The 22733-nt window shown below is 38.2% G+C and overlaps 1 protein-coding gene across 4 annotated transcripts in view; it reads right to left on the bottom strand.

The window, feature by feature from the left end:
* Nucleotides 1–1990: 1990 nt before the first annotated feature.
* Nucleotides 1991–22733, bottom strand: part of LOC123768213 (suppressor of cytokine signaling 3) — a 142657-nt gene continuing 121914 nt past the window's right edge. For all 4 annotated transcript variants that reach the window (XM_045758648.2, XM_045758650.2, XM_045758649.2 and 1 more), the window contains one exon: nucleotides 1991–22545. In XM_045758648.2, coding sequence (XP_045614604.1) covers nucleotides 21518–22545 — 1028 coding nt within the window. In that variant the 3' untranslated portion in view covers nucleotides 1991–21517. The remainder of the gene's footprint in view (nucleotides 22546–22733) is intronic.

Raw genomic sequence — 22733 nt, 5'->3', positions numbered from 1 at the left:
CAAGTCCCTCAAGGGGCGCACAAATACTGTGACTACAAATAGACAAATAACATTACAAGAATCCAAACAAGAATTGTGAACCCTATACTCACAGGATGAATATAGGGTACACAATAAACTACCACTCACATCATGGGTATGGGTTGCACAAGAAACTATCGCGCAGAGGATGAATATGGAGAGCAAAGTAAACAAAGATTCACACGATGAGAAAGGGTTTCGCAATGTCCTATGACTCACAGAATGAGTATTAGCTGCACAATAAACTACAGGTCACAGGATAAGTATGGGTTGCACAATAAATTACAGGTCACAGGATGGGTATGGGCTGCACAAACTACCGGTAACAGGATGAGTATGGGATGCACAATAAATTACGGGTCACAGGATGAGTATGGGTTGCACAAACTACTGGTAACAAGATGAGTATGGGATGCACAATAAATTACCGCACAGAGGATGAGTATAGGGTGCACAAACTGGTTGGGTAAATGGAAATGGTTGGGTACATTTCCTTTCACCTAATGCGACTATTCATGTGTCCGGACACCGGCGATTGTGTGGTATTGGCTATTTATTTAACCATAACTTTGCATTCATTTAATAATTATATTAAGATATGTTTTCCTTGAAATGTAGTTACATTATCGTCTACATGGCTTTATTCTGACATAAAGACCTATGGCGTTACTTTGCATATATGCAAAGTAATTATAAAATTGATTGGCTTGTGTGGAGGCCTTCACACTCCCTGAGCGAGCCATCAAGTAACTATAAAAAGGCATATATCTTAACTTTCAATTCAGTTATATTTATGCCAAAGTATTAACATGCAGCTTATATTTATGTCTTTATGATGACATAGAAAACTTCGTTTATTACAATATCTAGATTAAATTAACATTGATCTTCGGAAGGTCATAGTTCCCATATCGGTAAGGAGAGCGTCGGCCATGAAGCCTTGTTTAAAGTATGAATATTTTTCCTCTCTAATAAGGTATAATCTCTGTGATGGATTCACAAAAACTATTTTATATCTGCCTTTCTGATAACATATACAAATATAATCTTTATTTGTGAATATTTGTTAATTAAGCAATATATCAGAGGGCGTGTAGGGTTCGGTGTTCAATGAACGAAAAGGACTGGATCACTGTGTACAGGAGGCTGATATGGCAGCAAACACTCTCCTGACGACCATATTTCTTGGATAAGTCGCTCCACACAATTGTCGCTTGGACCGTCGACTTCCTATGGCGTCACCTCTCACATATTTACGTCTCATTTCGTTATGAAATTAGATTATTTCAGAGAAAAAATAGGTTTGATCATGTTCTACGTGTAGCACCAACATTATAGTAAGTAAATATACCATATTTCTTCATTACTTACGTAATGCTAATACGTTTTGGGTAGTTTTGGCCTGATTTGGGATGATTGGGGTAATTCTATGGACCCCTGAACCAAGGGATTCCACCTATCAGGGCAGCAAGGAAGACAGTACTGGCCAGTGCAGGAAAAGGGGTGTGTCGCTCCAAGCAGTGTCCTGCCCCTTTTTTTGCCATACCTTGGCAAAGACCTCTCTCTTCCTCATCCCATCCTGGACACCTAGTTATCCTCTAAGGGCAACCCCTCACAGGCAACCATTCCTGTGGGTGGTAAGTTAACCCGTACAACATCTTTATGTTCAATGTACAGCAATTTCTTATGCACAAGGACCCAGAGAGGGGGGGGCCAAAGCAACCCTCACCAGTATGTAAGCCCCCACATCATGACAAGGCAAAAATCTGGAATGTGGGGGTCACACAACATCCTGAGAAGAGACCGAGTCAACCCCACTCAACCTCAGTCATGAGCCCCCTCACCACAAGGCATCACTCTTGAGGGGAACAAAATACTGTATCACACCATTAATAAACGCACATCCTAGTTGTCACAAAACCTTTCAGACCATGATCTGACAGTAATCTAGGATAAAAAAGAAAGCAGAACAAAAATAAATATTTATTGAGTACGGGGAACTGTACATTGTAATAAAGATTGGTTTAGGGAGCACAATAATGGTAACTCTCACATGTATTAAGTTTTTGATAGTTCATGCTTTCCCACTGAAGTAATGTTTCATAATAGTACAATATTAACTTTTGTATGATGGAAGGCAAAACAACTTATATCACGGATTAAATAAATTAAAATTCATTGATGGCATGCATTATGGAACTGACAACCACCACTTTTTGAAATACAGAGGACAAAAATATAAACTCTGGGCAATTCCCATTTGTAAAGTTCAACAGTATTCACATGTCAGTTTTGGCCTAATAGTTTTTTGTATCTTGTGTAAGTAAACTGTTTGACCTTGTACTGTAATAAGCCAAAATTTCACTCTTAGATTCTTATCATGATTACTTAAATATCCAGTAAGTGCATTTTGAATGAACATCACATCTGTAGCCTTTAGTTAACTAGCCCCTGAAAGAGGGCAGGACTTAAAAGAGACGTACGTTGGGTAAAACAGGCAAGGTTTGGAGAAAGTTCTAAGCCAGTATGACTAAGTTCGGATATTTAGACAAGGAGCCGGGATATGAGGATGCAGTGATGGAACAGTGCACAACCACTTGGACTTTCCAGAATCAAACACTGACCTGCAAGAAGCGAGGTCATTGCTCCACCGACCAGTTGAAATTGACAAGCATTATGCTGAATAAACAAGCCATATACAGTTTATTAGAACAAAGCAAAAATTTTAATAAAAGTCTGCCATAAACCTCATCATTGACTGGTAATAAGCCAGCCATCACTGTCTAGTCTACAGTCGTGACTGCAAACTGTAAAAACACCCTACAGTGGCAATTTTTTAACCAGTTATTGTGATAAAATATTAAAAAGCTATGCATTACAAAATTGGGGTAACTTGTTTCTCTATAACTGTATAACAGTTTTTAGCGCAAGTATAAAAAAAAAATACTTGTACTAAAAAAATCAATCCATTTTCAAGTGGCTGTGCATTGTCAGTTTTCATTCCAAGAAAAATTTAGTTACTGTATCTGTAACAAATAGAAGGATATTTGTCTAGATATTAAAATTAGACATTGTTAAGAAGAATCATGTGAAATTTTAGGTCAAAAGAACAAACAAGACAGTGCCACCTCTGACCCTAATTTGAACTTACCAAAGTACAGTGAAACCTCTGTTTACGAATTTAATCTGTTCCCAACAGACGCTTAGTAAACCAAAAATTTGTAAACTGAAAGTAGTTTTCCCAAAAGAAATAATGCAAGTTGAATTAATATTTTTGGAAGTGTGGAACAGATTGACTTAAAATACATTTCATACATAATACAAATATTTTGTATTACACTATGAACACGTTATTTCTTACCTTTATTAATGACTTGGTGTATGGAAGATAGTGAGGAGGGGGTGGGAGGAGGAGTGGGGGGAGTTGGAGAGGTGTTAGTGTTTGGAAGGGGGAGTCCCTTTAAATTATAACATCAGGCAGTGATGACATTTCTGGGGTACTCACTCTCTTACGTTTAGCAGGCATACCACTAGGACCTGGTTGTGGCTCACTGCTTGCTTGTCTTACTAAGAATCTGTCTACAGACACTCCCCCCCCCCTACATTTTAGCACTTGTCTGTAGCAAGACATCACATTGTCTCACTATGAATCATAGTGAGCAATCATAGCTACCTATGTGCTTTAATATACTGTACCTATAATTATCTCTCATCTTCTTTTTTTTCATTCCATGTAATCTGTTATCATTTTTTTGTCTATAAATTTTGCAAGTATTTACTTCCTTAAAATTTTCTTAGATTAAGGACCTGCCCGAAACGCTGCGCGTGCTAGTGGCTTTACAAGACTGTAATTACCATATTTGTATCCTCACATTCCTTATGTACATTCTTGTATATGCATAAATAAATAAATAAATAAATAAATGAATGATCTTGTTTTCCTCTATCGTCATCCTCACATTTGTTTTCTTAGGTTGAACCTTATCACTGACTTTCTTGGGACCCATGGCATGATATATAATAATTACCTTTAGGTTCAGAAGCAAAACAAAAAAACCAAAACAATGAAACTCTATACAAAGAATTCAAGTGCGATTGTCACTAGGCGGGAGGCACTGGTAAACTGAAGTGTGCCTTACCCTTGCCACCAGGAACCATGCACTCAGTTGACCCATACGTGTATCAACAAACTCACCAAGTGAGGCAAAGCTCGTAAACCGAGTCAATTTTTTCAAAGAAATTTAGCTCAGAAAGCAGAAAATTAGTAAAGTGGGGCATTCGTAAACCGAGGTTCCACTGTATGGTATTGAAAACAATTTATTTAGATACAGTACATCATTTATAATTCTCTTTTATTCTTGTTACAGTATTACAAGGCCATACTCAAGCATCACTTAAGATTGAATCGTGTTATCATTCACCTATACTGATTTAAGTGTTGTAGATCTAAAAATTGTCAAAGACCAAACATGATATATTTTTAATCAGTAAATTAATTACAGGTATAAATTAAATGTATAATAATGAACTGCCCTTTCCTGGTGGGATCTGCAATAGCTTCCCAAGGCAAGCGTTAATCCAACCAAGTCTTATAGAGGTGCACCAGGCACCCCCATCCTACCACAACCCACTCTTGTCTACTGCAAATAAGGATCAGAATAAGGCTTTTTCTACTACAGGAGCTTAGGATAAAGTCCATCAAAACTAACAACTGCTTTAAGAAAGTTAAGTACCCAGAGGTAACAAGGTAAATGAGAGCTGCCACAGAGTAAACACTGTAACCATGATATACCTGACTACCACAATATGACAACCCTGATCACCAGAGGCTGCAACGTACATTTTCTGTTTTACACTTTACAGTACATATTTATTTATTTAATATATATATATATATATATATATATATATATATATATATAATATATATATATATATGTCGTACCTAGTAGCCAGAATGCACTTCTCGGCATACTATGCAAGGCCCGATTTGCCTAATAAGCCAAGTTTTCCTGAATTAATATATTTACTCTAACTTTTTTCTGATGAAATGATAAAGCTACCCATTTCATTATGTATGAAGTCAATTTTTTTTATTGGAGTTAAAATTAACGTAGATATACGACTGAACCTAACCAACCCTACCTAACCTAACCTAACCTATCTTTATAGGTTAGGTTAGGTTAGGAAGCCGAAAAAGTTTGGTTAGGTTAGGTTAGGTAGGTTAGGTAGTCGAAAAACAATTAATTCATGAAAACTAGGCTTATTAGGCAAATTGGGCCTTGCGTAGTAGCCTGAGAAGTGCGTTCTGGCTACTAGGTACGACATATATAGACATATATATATATATATATATATATATATATATATATATATATATTGTGACGATAATCTCCTTCAAGAGATTGAGCCTGCTCTTCCCTCCATAATTACGTCTTCACAATTATATAAAAAGACTATGGAAGAAATGTCCAACAACGACAACAACACCAGCAAGGCTTGCCAGGGTGAGCAAAACGTATGCAGCCAGCCACCTGTTCGAACTCCAACCACCAAACTACCCGTTGATCGCTACGGCTCCGCTGATTGGTCGCCGGTCTGGCTGCACCTGCCTCGCCCCCCCCAATACTACCTGATGTCTGGGGTCGCCCCAACATCAGTCCTCAGAATGTTCAGTGCTTTCGTGGCCAGCACTCCTCCCAGCTAGACGTTAGCGTGTACTGAGAGAGGTGGTGGCTTTAAGCCAATATTCCAGCACCTCCCACTTAACTTTTGTGTTGCACTTCTTGTTATTTTGCCTTAACGTAACTTTTCATTGTGTCATTTAATTATTCTTATTATTTTGATTGATTTTATTATAAGAATTTGTTTGTGCATTATTTTCATGTTTTGATTTATTTAACGTAATTAAAATTTCATTGTTAAAGTTTACTTGTGTTTTGTGTGTCTTCTCCTTACCTTACCACAGACGAAGTTCCAGTTTTTCTATTTTTTTTTATAACTATGTGACGAGGCCATACCCCTAGCCTTAAACAGCCGAACACCAACGCGTTACCGTCACAATATATACACATACATACATACATACATACAAGAAGGTACATTGGGATTGTGAGGATACATAATATAGTAATCACAATCTTGTAAAGCCACTAGTACGCGCAGCGTTTCGGGCAGTTTCGGGCATCTACATGTATGTAGTTTGGCTATCCCTGGAAAATTTGCAGGCTGTGTTACTTCTGGGTATGTATTTCCCTTCAAACAATTGCTCGTTGTGTTTATGCTTTATGGTTTTGAGTACATCTCTGTTTGCCAAGCTTCCCTCCCAGTCTGGTCCTGGCTTCCTTCAGGTAAGGTTGGATGTAAGGTACCAGATGCATCTCCTGAAGTCTTGGCTGGCTCACCACTTAACTTGGGGGACCTACTCAGAGTCCTCCAATAAAGCTCTCTAGATCTGGAAACTATTTTTACTTCAGTTGGCAAACAAAAAAAAAAAAGTGAAAAATATCAGGTCAAGACATTAATTATCAGTACGAGAATTGCATCCTCACCCCAAAATCAGTGGTACAGAGTAGCACATGCACAATTAGTTAAGTGCAGAACCCTTTAAAAAGTTACCTATTAACCAATATTTTATAAATATAAAAGACTGTGCAGGTAGTTTATACACACATACAGTATTGTATTTTGTTTTATGCTGGTGGTAATCAGTGGTAGCCGAATAGTTATTCATGGGAAGCGACAGTTTAATTTTGGGGGAATACAAAAGCCGACATTTTTGGGTTATGGGTTTACATTGTCAAAAGCAAAAATGTCCAAGTAATTCTACAAAATGATTCGGCAAAGAATTTTTAAGACCCAAACCTCACTTACAGTTTATAAATACTGTACCTTTCAATGCACATGGTATCATTACATCTACTTTATATTTTATGTTTAGAAAATATTTGTATACAATTTATACTAGTCAGTTTCAATGTAAACTATTAGCAATAATCAGGTCCAGAATCACAAGCATTCACTTTTAGCAAGAGATTTTGGTTTACTGTAGTATTCAATACTGTATTATCTCCATTAATCTTAAGATTGTCAGTCATAAGACATAAATAACCCAACCCAGATACATGAAAAGAAAGGAAATTAATGACATCAGTCAATCCTGGACACTCATCAAGTCGTAACTGTTAAGGCTCCAGGATGGAGTGAAACGATCACCTTTTCATATATTTAGGAAGTGTTATTTATTTTTAGCCACATTATTGCAAATTATTCTCTGCAAGAGATTGATATTAAGTTAAAGCTTCGCTCTCCAGATAGATTAGCTCCATCTGTTATCCAGGGAAGCAATAGTGAAGGGAAAACAATTGAATCACCTTTCATCAAGAGATCATACTGTACTCTTCCAACACCCAACTCTCCTGGTACAGTAATGCAGTGGAGCTCCGACAGAATGGATTGAAATAAAACTGAACTATTGGTGATCCACAAGAATTCACCACTGAAGCATATTTGCATCAGGGGACCTGAATAATTGAGGAAGCCTTAATAAACTAGACAACTCACAAAAACATAAATCAGAGTTGAATGTAATGAAATGCCCCTTTCTGGAGAGTCCTTGATGGCTCCTTGATGCTTTCTACCTGGCAAACTCCACCTAAATCAATCTACACCAGTCCCTTGCAAGTCATAAGCCTATGAAGGACCAGAGGCCAAAACCTAGCATCCTCCTCTAATGAAGTGCAATTAGAAGGGAATTGTAGGTTACTCTAACCATGGAAAGGTCATCGGAAAGGTGGGGCAAGCCAGTATATAGAAACATGAAGGTAAACAAAGCATAGAAAATGGGACATTGAATCCAAGACTTGTGAACCACCTGGTCATGAAGTAGTTCTCTCGTTAGTTCCAACTGTGCAATACCAGGGGACTGTGCACCTTGTGCCATGATTTACCAGCTTAAACACCTCGGCCATATAGCAAGGATGAAAGAAAACCAAAGCCCCCGAATGGGAAAGTAAGGGTCTTGAGGAGTCACCAAGGACATACCTAAAAGGCCTTTCATTATAATTAATGGTTTTCTGGGAGGACTCCTATTGGTGGCTCCTTGGTGCTATGTCACCATGGAAAAACAAGAGGGGTACTCACCAGAGGCAGAGGAGTATCAGAATGTACTTACCTATTTGTGCTTGCGGGGTTGAGCTTTGGCTCTTTGGTCCCGCCTCTCAACTGTCAATCAACTGGTGAAAGGAAAAGGGGAGTTGGCAACAAGTTAACCACCTCAAAGCCACTCAAGCTCAGCATGAACGAAGAATGTTCATCAAGTAAGTCATCCAGCACACTGTTGGATCTCCAAAATCCAAGCCCGAATATCTGCCCAATACAAGAATAACAGAGCTGCAAAAATTATGATCATGAGCCCAAGGGAAAACTACAGGCTAGCTAAACTTGATAACACTGCAGATAACCCGAGAGAAAAACCCTGGAATACAGAATCCCAGGCACTGGATCCAGTGTCACTATTCGTGCATCACTAGTGGCGCAGATAGTGCCGAACAACTGCAACCAGACCCCGGTTGTAGTCGGGGTATGCACCCCGGGCTGAACTAACAAAGCATCAATCACCAAAGGACCACTCTGGAAACGAGTCATCTCATTCTTGGCCATTAAAGGAAGGAGAAAGCTGATAGCAAAGAAGAAACAAAAAGGACCAAAATCCCCATTTCTGGAGGAGAGTATGACTCCCAACAGAACAACAGAAACAAGGCCCAACTAAAACAAAGCCTTGAAGAAACACTCCCAGACAAAGGAACTTCAGAAAAAAGGAGATATAACTAAAAGCAGTGCATTGGGAGTATTGGCTTGCAAGTTCTTGCAAAAAGTGCCAGACCAACTGGGTTGTAGTGGATATATATGTGCCTGCAGACCACTTCAAGCAACAGCCAAGAAGAACTCTCTGAATCCTCTCCAGGTAAGCATCACCCAAAAACACCTGGCAGACCGAACTTGCCTCACGCCACTTAAGGGTTCTGGTATAGCAAAGACCATGCCAGGGTCACAAGTAAACAACGGGAAATGCTCACTGCCAGGATGGACCAGGAACCTCATACCACAATCAATAAGAAGCATTTGCATTTAATCGACTTCAAATCCTTCAGACATTTCAGAACTTTGAGTAAAGAGGGAAGCCCCCAGGAAAGAAGATGGAGAAGCAAACTTGGGGTAAGTACAATATAAGGATTGGTCCAAAACTGGATTCTGAAAAGACAAAGGGGCCAATCCTTGGGCAACTATATCAGCATTAAGCTACATCCAATGTATACAGAGAAACCTGGCCAGTAAAGTGGCAGCTGTCTGATAAGCAGTCCCCCTAAACGGAGGCTCAGCTAAAATGGAGACAATGATACGAAATGTTGCAGGCTTCAGGGTGGAACATATTCCCCGTCCAACAGGAGGAATAACCAAGACAGTAAGAATGGTCATCAGAATACATAAAAAACCGAGGCAAATTCTTCAAATTCATCCAGTGAGGGGAAGCATTGGAGGGCTGGAAAAGGGCTTGGAGGTCCTGAAGGGTTGACCAAGCAGGAACACAATATTGAAAAAGCTGAAACTGCCTAGGGACATATGTTGAAGCTAAGGTTGAGAGTAGCACTACACATTGAGCACGCAAACAACCTATGTGACCCTTATGCAGAAACCCACTGCCCCCATCCACAAAGCCTTGCAGAGGAGTCAAACCCCCATGCACTGCTAAGGGCAAAGCACCTTTGAACTGTAAGCCAGCTTCTCAGACAGCTAACTGAACCCCATGGAGAAAATAACTTTGGCCAGGCAGCAGGGGGTAACGCCAGTGAACACCTAGAGATGATCACTCCAGGCATGTGTCCAAAACTGGATTCTGAAAAGACAAAGGGGCCAATCCTTGGGCAACTATATCAGCATTAAGCTACATCCAATGTATACAGAGAAACCTGGCCAGTAAAGTGTGTGTGTTCTATGTGCAGTTCAAGGTAAACAGAGTCCATGCAATAAGTAAGATATACATACAATGCATGAATTATGTAACAAACGCATGGCAAATACACAAGCAAATGTCCCATGCAGGTCAAAAGTGTGTCCAGGATAGCCAGTACTTGCACGAAAAATCAGAACCCGAAGAGTTCTCGAGTAGAAGAGGAGCGTAACAGAAAACATCACAGACTTTAGCACCAGGCAATATAACTGAGGTGCCGAGTCTGTTGGATTGATGAGGAAAGTGCACAGTCCTTCCCCCTGGTTGTGTGCAGGTGGAACAAGAGAACTGCTTCATTACTAGGCTATTTGAGAGTCACAGGACTTTTGCCGTCTCGTGAACAAATCCACGAGGGCCGTGACGAGGATTTGTTTTGCTGTCTCATTTTCTATGCTTTGTTTACCATGCTGTTTGTGTCCCCCCCCCCCTCCTTTTCTTTCTAGTGATCTTTTCTTGGTTAGTGTGATCTATGATCCCCTGCTCCTTTTGGCCTCTGGTGCCAGGTAGGCTTACTGTACATCACACGCAAGGGCCTGGCATGGACTGAATTGGGTGCAGATTGTTAGTTAGAAAGCACCAAGGAGTCACCATCAGGAAACACCTTGCAGAAACAGTGCTTTAGATAAATGAATAAGAGTTACAGCTTTTATCATATTTGTATTAATTTATAGTAAAGATGCAGTGTTTATGTTTTATATTACAGTATGTTGTATAATTTGCAGTAATAAAAACCACAAACATTTGATTTAAAAAGGGGATTCAATATAATGGAAACTTTGCAAGCACTGAACTGATCCAGTAATAATTAACACATTCTATCGAGGTTCCACGGTACAGTACAGCACTAATTTGTGGTCAGGCGAGTATTCTCACCCCACACACTCCTTCATACCTGCCTAATTTTTTTATATCTATATTTTTTACCCGCACCTCTCCATGTTGTTCGCGTTTTCCTCTGCTTTTCTCATCGTGCATGGCAGCAAAGTACTACAGTAATAACTTAAATTCCTGTTGCTCCTTTATTGTTTGTAAGTTATGTGACTGGCAACTGCTTTATTTACACAACAGTGATGAAGCCTGTATACAGCAGGCTTCAACCATTCCAAGATTGGAGAAAATTCTTTGGGCAACAAATGATTTTTAATTAAAATAAGGTTTTGATCCATCCTGTACCTTAATAACTCATGATAATTAATTTTAAATGTGGCTTTCACTATATTGACAATTATCAATACAATAACTAAAATTAAAATATAACTACAAACAATATTATAATGTGTAGGTTTTAAGTAGATTACAATAATGAGTTCAGAGTGGAAATTGCTAGGATGCAATAGCTTAAAAGCATCTAAATTTACAGAAACTTAGAAAATACAGTATTGATAAAGCAAATAACACAAAGTTGAGGAGGAAAGTTATGTTGTTTCTTTACTACATATTATCTTTGCTAATATGGCTCAGATGGAAAATTAAAGCATTAAAGCATCAAAAATATTCATTCAGTAAGATTCCAGAGGGAATAATTGCACGGAAAAGACATCAGCTACCATACATGTCCCTCAGACTCACATCGTGTGTTGAGTTAATGCAACTAATTAGTCTATTACAGTACTCTGAAATAAATGTCAATACAGTACACAGTACTACACATTGCATTACTATATAGCTATATAATGTCCAAGGTGTCATTGTGTTCTATCTTCAGATATATATACCATAGTTCTATATGACCATTCTAGTTTACCACTTTCTTTTGGTAATTCATTTCAATTTGTACCCTATATGCTGCATTTGCCTTCCATCAAGAAAATTACATTCCATGAGTGCCACAATCAGGAACTTTACAAATGTTTAAGTTCAAGAATGAACATTTGTGCAGCCCCTACATGTCCAACCTTACCAGCCTCTTAAAAACTTAGCATTGTACTTACCAAGCAGATCAACTACAGAGCGCAATATATATATGTCACCATGACACACCCAGAAACTTGCCAGATGTTAACCAGATGAATTTTGACATTTCCACAAAAGGCCATATGATTCATGAATGCTGAGCATAATAATTTTGTGTTTGTTAAACTCGTAACTATCGTGCTGATATTGGAGGCAGGCCATACAAACTTTAGCAAACCCACAACAGAGCGAATGACACAAAACACAGAAAAAACAACACACACAACCTTGCCATTGACTTTTACAAAGACAAGCATAGTGGAATTATATACAATGACTTGCACAGTGTACTAGTTGCATTGAATGCACATCTGGATGAATGTTGTAGCTACTAAGCAAAATAAATATGAAATTAAGTTTCTCTTGATGCCATTGCATGTTTGGATCCCCCTAGCATGATTCTGTTTATGTGCTTCTAAAAACAGAAATAGCAGACCAAAAGTTGATATTAATCCAAGTGTTTTATTGACCGGGACCAAGAAAACATTAATATCCAGTGGAAACCTTACCAACCTAACACACCTCTGAAAGGTGTAGCATTAAACACTGACAAATAGTGAAAAGAATTATACCTGGAGCTAATAAACTTAAAATCCTGCAATGAGATTATGTGATGGCCAGGATTCACCTGGTACGTACACGTATCTGGCAACTTTTGTCAAATTTAAGTGTTGAATACACTACTGTATTCTACAGTAATTGTAAACACTCTGAAAGAGAACACACATTCTAACTTTGTGGTGTTCAAGATTATCTCAATGACTGATATCATGACCCCTAGGCCAAGATATACTGAACTCTTAATACCATCTGAAGAATAGAATAATTACTGACATGCATAGCATTTAATTAGTTTGACCTGTTCCCAAGATTTACTGTACTGTCAACCCTAGATTTGGGCAAGTTCAACGTGAATTTATTTATAAAACCCAGATTCTGAGTATGTTAGGATGTACAGAACAGTATGTGAATTTTCCAAGCTTGAACAAATTGGGGCCCTGCACAATTTTTTTAACATGCAACTGCTGGTTCTACCAGACCAGAGTTACTGCAGGCAACTTTGCTGTTTTTATTCACATCCTGCCATCCTGGTTGACCAGACAACCAACCAGGCCTGGTCAGACACTGGGCCATGGGAACAGTGATCCTCTGAACCACCACAAGGTAGGTAGGTAACCCTATAGACATGTCCCCTTGTCTTGTTCTGCCTCACTTTTTTTGTGTAGCCTCAAATGCCTTTCTAGTCTTTTTGTTTCATCACTCATAACACCTCCACCGATTGCCATTTCAGACACTGAATCCTACATGAAATCAGGCAGCTGGTTCCACAGAAAATGGCCACAGCTTAAACAGTTCATCCATCAGTTTCAAATCATCTTTTCTACTAATATCCTGCCATTTTTACCTCATTTTTCTTTCCTTAGTTATTTTACTCTTGGAATATCACTAACAGTTTCCCAAATACCTGCAATCATGTCATTAGGTAAGAGTTTCTCTCACCTTGGGTCGCTTCTACCCACAATTTGATACCTGAAATTGCTTAATTGTGACAACAGAAAAAAGCTATGCCCCTGGTGTCCAAATAGTTATACATTTTTCAGATGTACTCCTTAAACTAGTAGTAGTTTTGGCACATACATTACTCCTAAAGGAAGTTCCATTTCCCCAACTATTCTTTTACTGAAGAAATACTTTGATATGCATTCTACATCTGTGTTTCTAATAATGCACAAAAGAAATCACATTAATGTGATTTATCAATGAGAAAATCAGTTTGAGTCATGAGGAGGATTCAAACATGCACCCCTGGGTACTCCCAAGCCCACACCTTAAATCACTGGACTATGATATCCTGCAAGTAATGTAACCCGAGACTCGACATCTCTAGGGATCTCCGAGGCATCAAGCTAATACCAAATCCTATGCCACACCAGTATTTGCAGGTAATATGAAATCTTGATTTGGTATTAGCTCAGGACCCCCAAAGGATTCAGTCGAATACCAGGTTACATTACTTATAGAGTATCGTTGTCCAGTTGTTTAAGGCATTTGCTTGGAAGTACCCAGAGAATTTGTTGGTAAAAAGTGCACATTACATGAAGCCACTACTACACAGCATTTCAGGCATAATTTCTTTATTTTGTACTCATTTCCTCATTGCTGAGATGTGCAATAATAAGTTTCATCAACTATCTGCAACCTTCTTATTTTGTATGTGATTGTCAATATTTTCCCATCTCTAGTTTCACCAGAATCTATTTAATAAGATAACTAACTTTAGTTTAGCTACATGGTAACACTAGCTCCATACCACAGCTGCCTAGTCCAATCTCAGCACCACATAATGAGTAAATTAAAAGAAGGGTCCTGGCAGTGCAGTCGGGCTTGTTCTTGACACACAATCTAGAATTTCACGTTCGAATCCCAGGCGGGACAGAAATGCTCAGGCACATTTCCGTTCACCTAATGGCTCTGTTCACCTAACAGGAAGTAGGTACACAGGAGTTAGTCAGCTTGCTGTGGTGTTTCATCCTGGGTGGGGTAAGTTATTCAACCTTTGGGGGAGGACCTTGATAAAACACTAACGTGTAAAAATACACTCAGGCTTCCTGTCCCCTGACAATGAATTATTATTATTTTAACACATTTCTGATGCTCAATTTCTGCAATACAAAAATGCAGAGCTTTCCAAGACTTCAGATTTGTCCCCTTGAAGTGAACTAAATATTAGTACTGTACTAGAAAATATTCTACAGGTTTGCCAGTCAAAGAACATGAATTACAAGTGTCAGCTGAAAGGTGCCCACCACACTGTGATGTTATTTACCTCCATTTATATCCAAGTGACGGGATTTGTAATCGTTAATTTGGTGAGCGAGATTTTTCCTTGTTAGTGTATTATCACTTTTCCCATGTTTAAATAAATGTAATGCATGCACTTTGATTGTGTTTCGAGTCCCACCATTGCAAAAATATGGTACCGGTCCCATGTGGTCACTCATGTTTGAAGTGTTTATAAATGCACATTGATTCTACATCCTTGGTTTAAAGGAACATAGCTATACAGTATTATAAGCAAGCAAGGATGAGTTTTGAGAGTTCGTACTCTAGAGTATGACTTACCAGTTTGTGCCTTTACAATTGGCTATTTCCTTATCTAATCCAAAACCACTTCTTGTGGTATTCCTGAGAAAAACCAACAAGGTCTGCAAGTGTTGTAAATTCCCCCCCCCCCCTCTCCATGTTTGCAGACCCATTACTACAGTGATATAAGAGGCCTTGCCTGGCATAAATGGAATTCACATTTATAGAGTATTCGTATGTCCTAGACTCACCAGTAGAGTAACATAATACAAAACTAGTTAATTTAGATTAGTTATTATAACCAATGGAACTAGAGTTACTAGAAGGCTAGAGTGGAAAAAACAACACCAGTTGAGCCAAGTGCATAGTGCTTATATAGATGGATGATTGGCAGCGAGCAGGCAGCAATAGGTGAGCAGCCTAGGATTACAAGAAAATAAAATTTGGTCCTAAATGCACATACAAAACAACATACACAGAACGTAACACGCATCACACGAGAATACACCCAACGAACTTAGAGACTCGGGTTTACAAGCTACCAGCTTATGTTTGATAGCACCACTGCCTCATTCCCTGCAACAACAGATGAACATGGGGGAGATATGTTGCCTTTTATTCCATCACTAATGCACATGCTATCTTAACCCTCATTACACCCCCATGATTACACCCCAACTTTCGGCCACCAAACATCTGCTCCTAATGTTCCTGTCTCCCAACTACACTTTCTCATCTGTACACTTTAATTGTATGCATAGCCCTATTCTCATTCTAGATATTATTTCACCACTTACATTCCTTTGTGTGTTCTCGGGCATGTTTTTGGGTGTGGCATTACATCTTTTAAAATATGCATAGAGGCACCATGTTTTGATTCCAAGAAGCTGGTAATGTCTGTGGGCACTAACTCACCAATTTTAATTTTGGAATGTTGTGTCTACCTTGTGCGTGCTGTCTAACCCTACACTACACCACATTACTCAAGTCTGAGCCACAGTATCAGTTCTGTTAGCCTCACACTCAATGTGCTTTTCACAGCTCTGATGTCAAGTCTTTATTACCGGCAAATGATCACAATCATTAATAAAACATTTTAAACAAAATTATGCTACTGTATTACAAAACTTTCAAGGCCAGTAAGTAAGTAATGTTTCATACAATTAGAAAGCTATTGTATTGTAGCAATGCAGTACTAACATTCCTAATTCATACTAAGTAGGACATACTGGTAAGGATCCACCACAAGATTATTAATTTAGGGGAAAATTTTAATTGCATGAAATGACACTATTGTCACATAATAAAACCTTACTTGTACTATTATTTTTCTCAAAAGTTAGTTTCCCTTACAACACAAGTATTGTATATTACCTTGGGCTTTACATATTGCCCAGAAACAGCACAATAAAAGAATTACAGTACAGTACTAAAGTTTATCATAATAAATATAAGAAGTTGAATAATGTAGAAAATAAAATTTAAAAAACACAGTACAGTACATTTACATTCAAACAAATTTCGTTTCTGACAATTTTAAGTCATCAGTAACACTTACGGTAATAGAAGATGTCGGTTATCACGAGTATTATGATCCTAAGGGTGTAAACACCACCAAATGCACATTCTGCACCATTGTAAGATTCTGCACCATAAGACTCAAGTGAGCGAAGATCACTGTAAGGCAATAAATATGATTGCATTGTCCCACACAACCACACTCTTATGCTTGTAACTGACATTACAAAAATATGAAAACCATTATTAAAATTCCTCGTTAAGTATTTTGCCAGTTATCAACATTGATTTAGTAAATAAATTTAGTTGCAGCAACTGACGTAACTAAAAATGCCAATGTGAACCACACTGATCTTCTGCAGCACTTGTTTGGTTCGGGTAAAGCTTCATTATAAGAACGTAAAGTAATAAGTTATATTAATATACTTTTTGTGAAACTAGTCATTATAAAAATACAGTTCATACATATTCATCATATATTATACAATGTGCAACTTCAATTCACTTAATTCATAATGCAATAAATATTTGCGCTACAGAAATAACCTATTTGGAAAATGCACTACAGTACTTTGATTATTACTGTAGTGCATTTATGGAAAGGGCATAAAACTAAAAGCCTTATCTAAGTGTAAAATTAATAAATAACTTCTAACTACATGTGAATTCGAAGCCTTACCCAGAAGAAAGGGGAGAGGATCAAGATCACCTACCCGTACATAGTTGTTGGCTGGTGTGTATTTGTAGCTGCTAAGGTAAAAACTGGATAGACTAAAAATTCTCTTTAGCATATTCACTTATTATTATGATGTGATGCGTGACACCAACAAAGGCTGAAGTTGAGAATACTAGAAATAAGTGATGGCTTGTCGACCAAGAATTGAGGGATGTGTCTAGTGGATTTTCAGGGTATTGGAAGTAAATGGTAGAAAGGTTTTCTCAAATGATGATGCTCTTCTAGATGCAAGATTACAGTCTACTTGCATGGTTTGTCAAGATATGACGTTTTACTCTAATTTCTGCACTTTACGGAAAAAAAAGTCAAGCATCATAACTTTCCTATATCAATGATAACTTCAGGAAGATCAAATGATGACAAAAATGCCTTAGCAGAAGATGAATGAAATACATGGTTTGATATTTAAAAGGCCAGAAGAATTTAATTGCATATGATGAAATTGCATGAAATTGTTAAACTCTTAGCCTTTTTAATATGTACCTCATAATTAAACAAAAGATGAACAAGAATATACAGGGGTACCTCGGTTTAAGAGTTTAATCCGTTCCTGGAGACGGCTCGTAACCCAAAAACTCGTAAACCAAAGCTAATTTCCCCATAAGAAATATGTAATGGTTAATTAATTAATCCGTTCCCGACTACCCAAAAACCTCACTTCAAACTAAATTTTATACCTAATTCATCGAAATCTACACTACAAAACTATGTTCAAGTTATTACTTACCCTTGCTGATGACTGCTGTTAGCGTATGGAAGATGGTGAGGAGGGGGAAAGAGGAGAGGTGTTACTGTTTGGAAGGGGAGTCTCCTTCCATTATAACATCAGGCGGTGAGGACTTCACTGGTGTGCACACACTGGCACGTTTTGCCTGCATACCATTAGAACCTGCTTGTGGCTCACTGCTTGCTTGTCTTACTAAGAATCTGTCTAAAGACTTGTTTTTTCCCACCATTTTAACACTTGTCTCTAGTAAAACATCACATTGTCATTTAAAAGGTCAATGCAACGGCCTGCTACAGCTTTATCTGGGTGAGTTTTTTCAACAAAACTTTGCAGTTCTTCCCATACTTCACACATTTTCTTAACGAGGAACGGACATCCTCTACTCAACTATTTTCTTAAGTTGAACCTTACCACTGGCTTTCTTGGGACCCATTGCGAGATATATAACTACTTTTATGTTCGAATGGCCAAATATCCAACAAAACACTGTAAATCCCGGGTGAATAATTGAGGCGGGATAGTCACCGTGTGCAAAGCACTGGTAAACTGAGCGGCGATCACCATGCCACCATGCTCTAGTCAGCCCGTACGCGTATCAACACCCTCGTAGTCTGAGGCAGCCCTCATATCCCGATACAAATTTTCCGAGCAAATCTTGCTCGTAACCCGAAAAACTCTTAACCAGGGGCACTCTTAAGCCGAGGTACCACTGTACAGTCTAAGCAATAACCAAGAGTATAGTTTGAAAGAAGAATCTGTTCAGCTGCACTTTAATTGGGTAAATTGATGCCTAATACAGTTCAACTAATGGCAAAGAAATTTGTATAAAGGATAACATCGTGCATAATCTGTTAAAGGTTAAATCTAATTATTCATGCATCATATCTTAGACATAATACCAGAAAGTAAAATCCCTTTTTTGTGAAATATTCAGCCACTTCTAATGCAGAGGAGGAAAGCTGGCAAATTTAGCTTTCTTTGTGGTACCGAGCTAAGTGCAGCATTTACTTGCTTAATTCAAGTTATCGAATTTTATCACTTGGAGGCCAAGACGTATCATTTAATCTTCCCGATGTTCAATAGATGCTGATATCATGCTACCGATAGTAGAGAGGCATTTAATACTGGTTTGTGGTGTACCTTATATTAGCAGGCATGTGGTTATGATTCACAAAATTACTGCAAGAAGAAATGTCTAGCAATAATCATTTTATCAATATTATGTAAAAATGGAAGAGTTTATTTATAGACAAATTAAATTAGTATTTACATAACCCTGTATAAATAACAAGAAATGATTCTAGTGGCAGCTGCTTTATGCCAAGTCAGGATCTCTATCGTGGACAGTCTGGTCCCTCCATCCCTAATGTGCTCACACACATTACTTGATCAACTACGAAATCTACAAAAATACAGATAAATATAAAAGCATAACATGATGATTATCTTACAATAAAAAGAGAAGATGGAGTATACAGTATTTACATATTAGCTATCCCAGGACACTGTACACAAAGGGGGGGGGGGGGGGAAACAGACATAAGTGCTACTCAGAGGGACACATGACCTCATGCTACTCATGTGGACACATGACATCTCATTAGTTGTAAGAAAACTAAATTCTCTTGGATTTGGCACCTCATAAATGGATGCAAGTTCATTCAGATTATCTAAGCCTATACGAGATTGACATGTATTTAAAAATAATGAATATGGTGTAGTCATCAATGCCTATAAAGAAATTTCCACATGGTTAAAAAATCCTAGAAAGTTATTACTTTTGACATTACCATTACAGTACAGTACAGTATATTGAAAAACTGGATATGTTCAGTCCATAGGAAGTCTACCTATTTACATTATATCATAACTGAATTCTTCACAAGACTATATACAAGCATGAAAATGGAAGCATTAACAGAGACAAGATTTCTGCATGGTAAGAAAAATAACAAATCTATTTCATGCAATAATTTACAAACTGATTAATTTACAAAAGCTTTTCGAAAAATATTAAATATATTAACCATATCTAACTTGTCAGAAGGCAAAAAATACTACAAAGTTATGGTTTTTTAAGTCATTGGCAACTACATTTTTAAGAAGTCTGTCTCCAAGAAAATAGTTTCCTCGATCAATTTTTGTACCGAAAGAAAAACAAAAACACACAAATTTAAGAGTAGAAAGGGGATATTATTTACCATAAGACACTTCTCTTCAGATATAAACTTTTCCTTCACAGAACTAAATGTCAGGGCACTAGAATTGCTCTTAATGCTTCCTTATGGTTTAGTAATAAACAGAAATATCAGATGAAAACCTAATTAATTATTCAAGACTAACATTTAGATCAACCATTGCATTTAATATAAAAAATGCTTAGGGTGGAGATGAACCCTTCCAAATAATTAATTACAAATGTACTTCACCAAATCATGAACATTTGCACTAAAACATCCCTTTTCCTTCATGTTGCTTGCTATACTTAGAATTTTTATTACCAAACATGAAACAAATGATTTGGGAATGTACTGTAATTTTTATACCTATACTGTGTGCTCAAGATATTTAATTGAAAAATGTACAGTACATTAATTCAATCTTAAGAATACAAATTTAATTAAAGTATATAAGAAAAGTGTGTTAAAACACGCCTGCAAAAATTATTTTTTTTAAATACAATATACAAAGCTTAACTTAAATGGAACCCTATTAACTTTATTTGGAAGCTCTTACAGTGCCATGTAAAGACAAAACTATCCTAAACTTATTGGAAAGAAGGTCTCCTCTCAGATCATTGGCATACACACATTCCAAATCCCTGAATATTGTAAAGTCACTAAACAAATGTGAACTGCAGTAAGTCTTCACACATGTGACATTTATTAATGGAAATCATATATGGTTTACTACAACTTCAGTTATCTTTTTGTCCATTTTTAAAAATTAACAAGATCAAAAAGTCTAAAAGTTATATAAAATCTTTTCGAGCAATTATTTTACATAGAATGGCTCTGAAAGTGATGATCAATGATTAATGGACACATTTACCATTCACAAGACAATAGCATCTCTGAAGATGATGAAAACTGAAAATCGATTGCTCCACTTGGATGATAAACCCTGGGTATCTTGCAGGTTTTATGATAGTCTTATAATAATTAGTTTGGTCATGATGCTATCCTTGATAACTTTAACTGGACATTCAGTGTTCAGTTGGTGCAAAACTAATTTGAACCATGGTTGCTGCCCTTAAATTAAGATTTCTTGACTGAATGAGTGTGGCAATTTAATCGTCAATAATCAAAGGCTTCATAAACTCCCTTTGAACATCCTTTATTTTTTTAAATAACTGCTCCAGATAACCCCACTGATATCCCAGAACATTTGGCAGAATGGCAAGGACTTTGTTAGTACTGCACTTGTGAAGCAAGTCAGAATTAACTTGCCGAAAACTCCCCTTCCATCACTAGCACCAGAAAGGGTACTCATTAATATACTGAGATAAAGCTGGAGGGAGGCATACAGTACTATATGAGCGGTGAAATGACTGGTTGATCGCCAAGCGAGACAGATGCTTGAGAGTTGGAACTGTCCGTTTGAAAGGTTGCCTAATTGTGATTGGGGAGTACATTTTACCCTCTGCATCAACCCAGACATGCCTCTGCAGCTTTCGATTTAATCGAATGTAATGTTCAATAAGGGTGATGACATGGGAGAATCCGGGGACTTTTGAAGCCATATGTGACTCACAGTCAAGGCGAAACTTGCCACCAGTGTAGTGGATCCTAACACTAGTGGGCCCGCGTTCTGTCTGAACACTGAGTGAGTAGAGGAACCTGGTGTCTGCAGAGTCCCGAACAATAAAAGTGCCTAAGCTGGTGCTCTGTAACAGTGTTTCTGCTTCACGCCAAGATAACCGCTCCCAATACCATCCACTCTTTGCTAGAGCTTGCCTTGTTGCACTCAACACATGATCATCATCCCAATCTCTCACACTGCTGAAACTGTCTCGGATGTCTCCCAGAGTCCTCTTAATACCTGCACTCTCATCAACTATGCCCCCTCCAGATGTGTGCATGCGTGTCGTTACCGTATGAGCTGACATCTGACCTCCACTATCTGGCCACCTCCACATTCCACTGCATGCCCCCCTGCAGGTCCCCTGCGTGTGCGCCGTCGTGTGACATGCCATGTGGCACTGACTGGGACAAACTACAGAACTTGCCATCTGTACAGAGGGAAAATGGAACATGTGTCCACTGACATGAGGTGTAGCCAGTGGTGATGGCTGGTGTGTGCTGCCGACACTGAAGGAAACAGGGCCTAGAGAAGAACCCATGAAGAGGGTACCGGGAGGCGCCGAGGCCAGGGAGGCAGTGTTGGATGGTGGACTCGGGCAGTGCTGCAGGGAGGGTGGTAGTAAAGTCATCCCACAGCAGGAGTGGGCTGCCAGCACATGGTGGCAGTTGGGGCACGTCAGCATATTGGCAGCACCTGCAAAGAGATCACCCATAAATGTGTCATTCGAAGTATTTTCCCCCCCAACACACACACACCTTTTATGTTCTCTCAAGAAATTTTTTTTGCATATAATTTATATATATTCAGTATACTGTACTATTTCCTTTTTATTGACAAAGAAATGTGTAACCTCATTAGCAAAAGAACTGTCACCGTAAACA

Source organism: Procambarus clarkii, chromosome 59 (assembly GCF_040958095.1).
Source record: "Procambarus clarkii isolate CNS0578487 chromosome 59, FALCON_Pclarkii_2.0, whole genome shotgun sequence".
In the NCBI taxonomy this organism is placed as follows: Eukaryota; Metazoa; Arthropoda; class Malacostraca; order Decapoda; family Cambaridae; genus Procambarus; species Procambarus clarkii.
The sequence above is the reverse complement of the archived record's forward strand: the minus strand, read 5'-3'. Positions and strand labels throughout refer to the sequence as shown.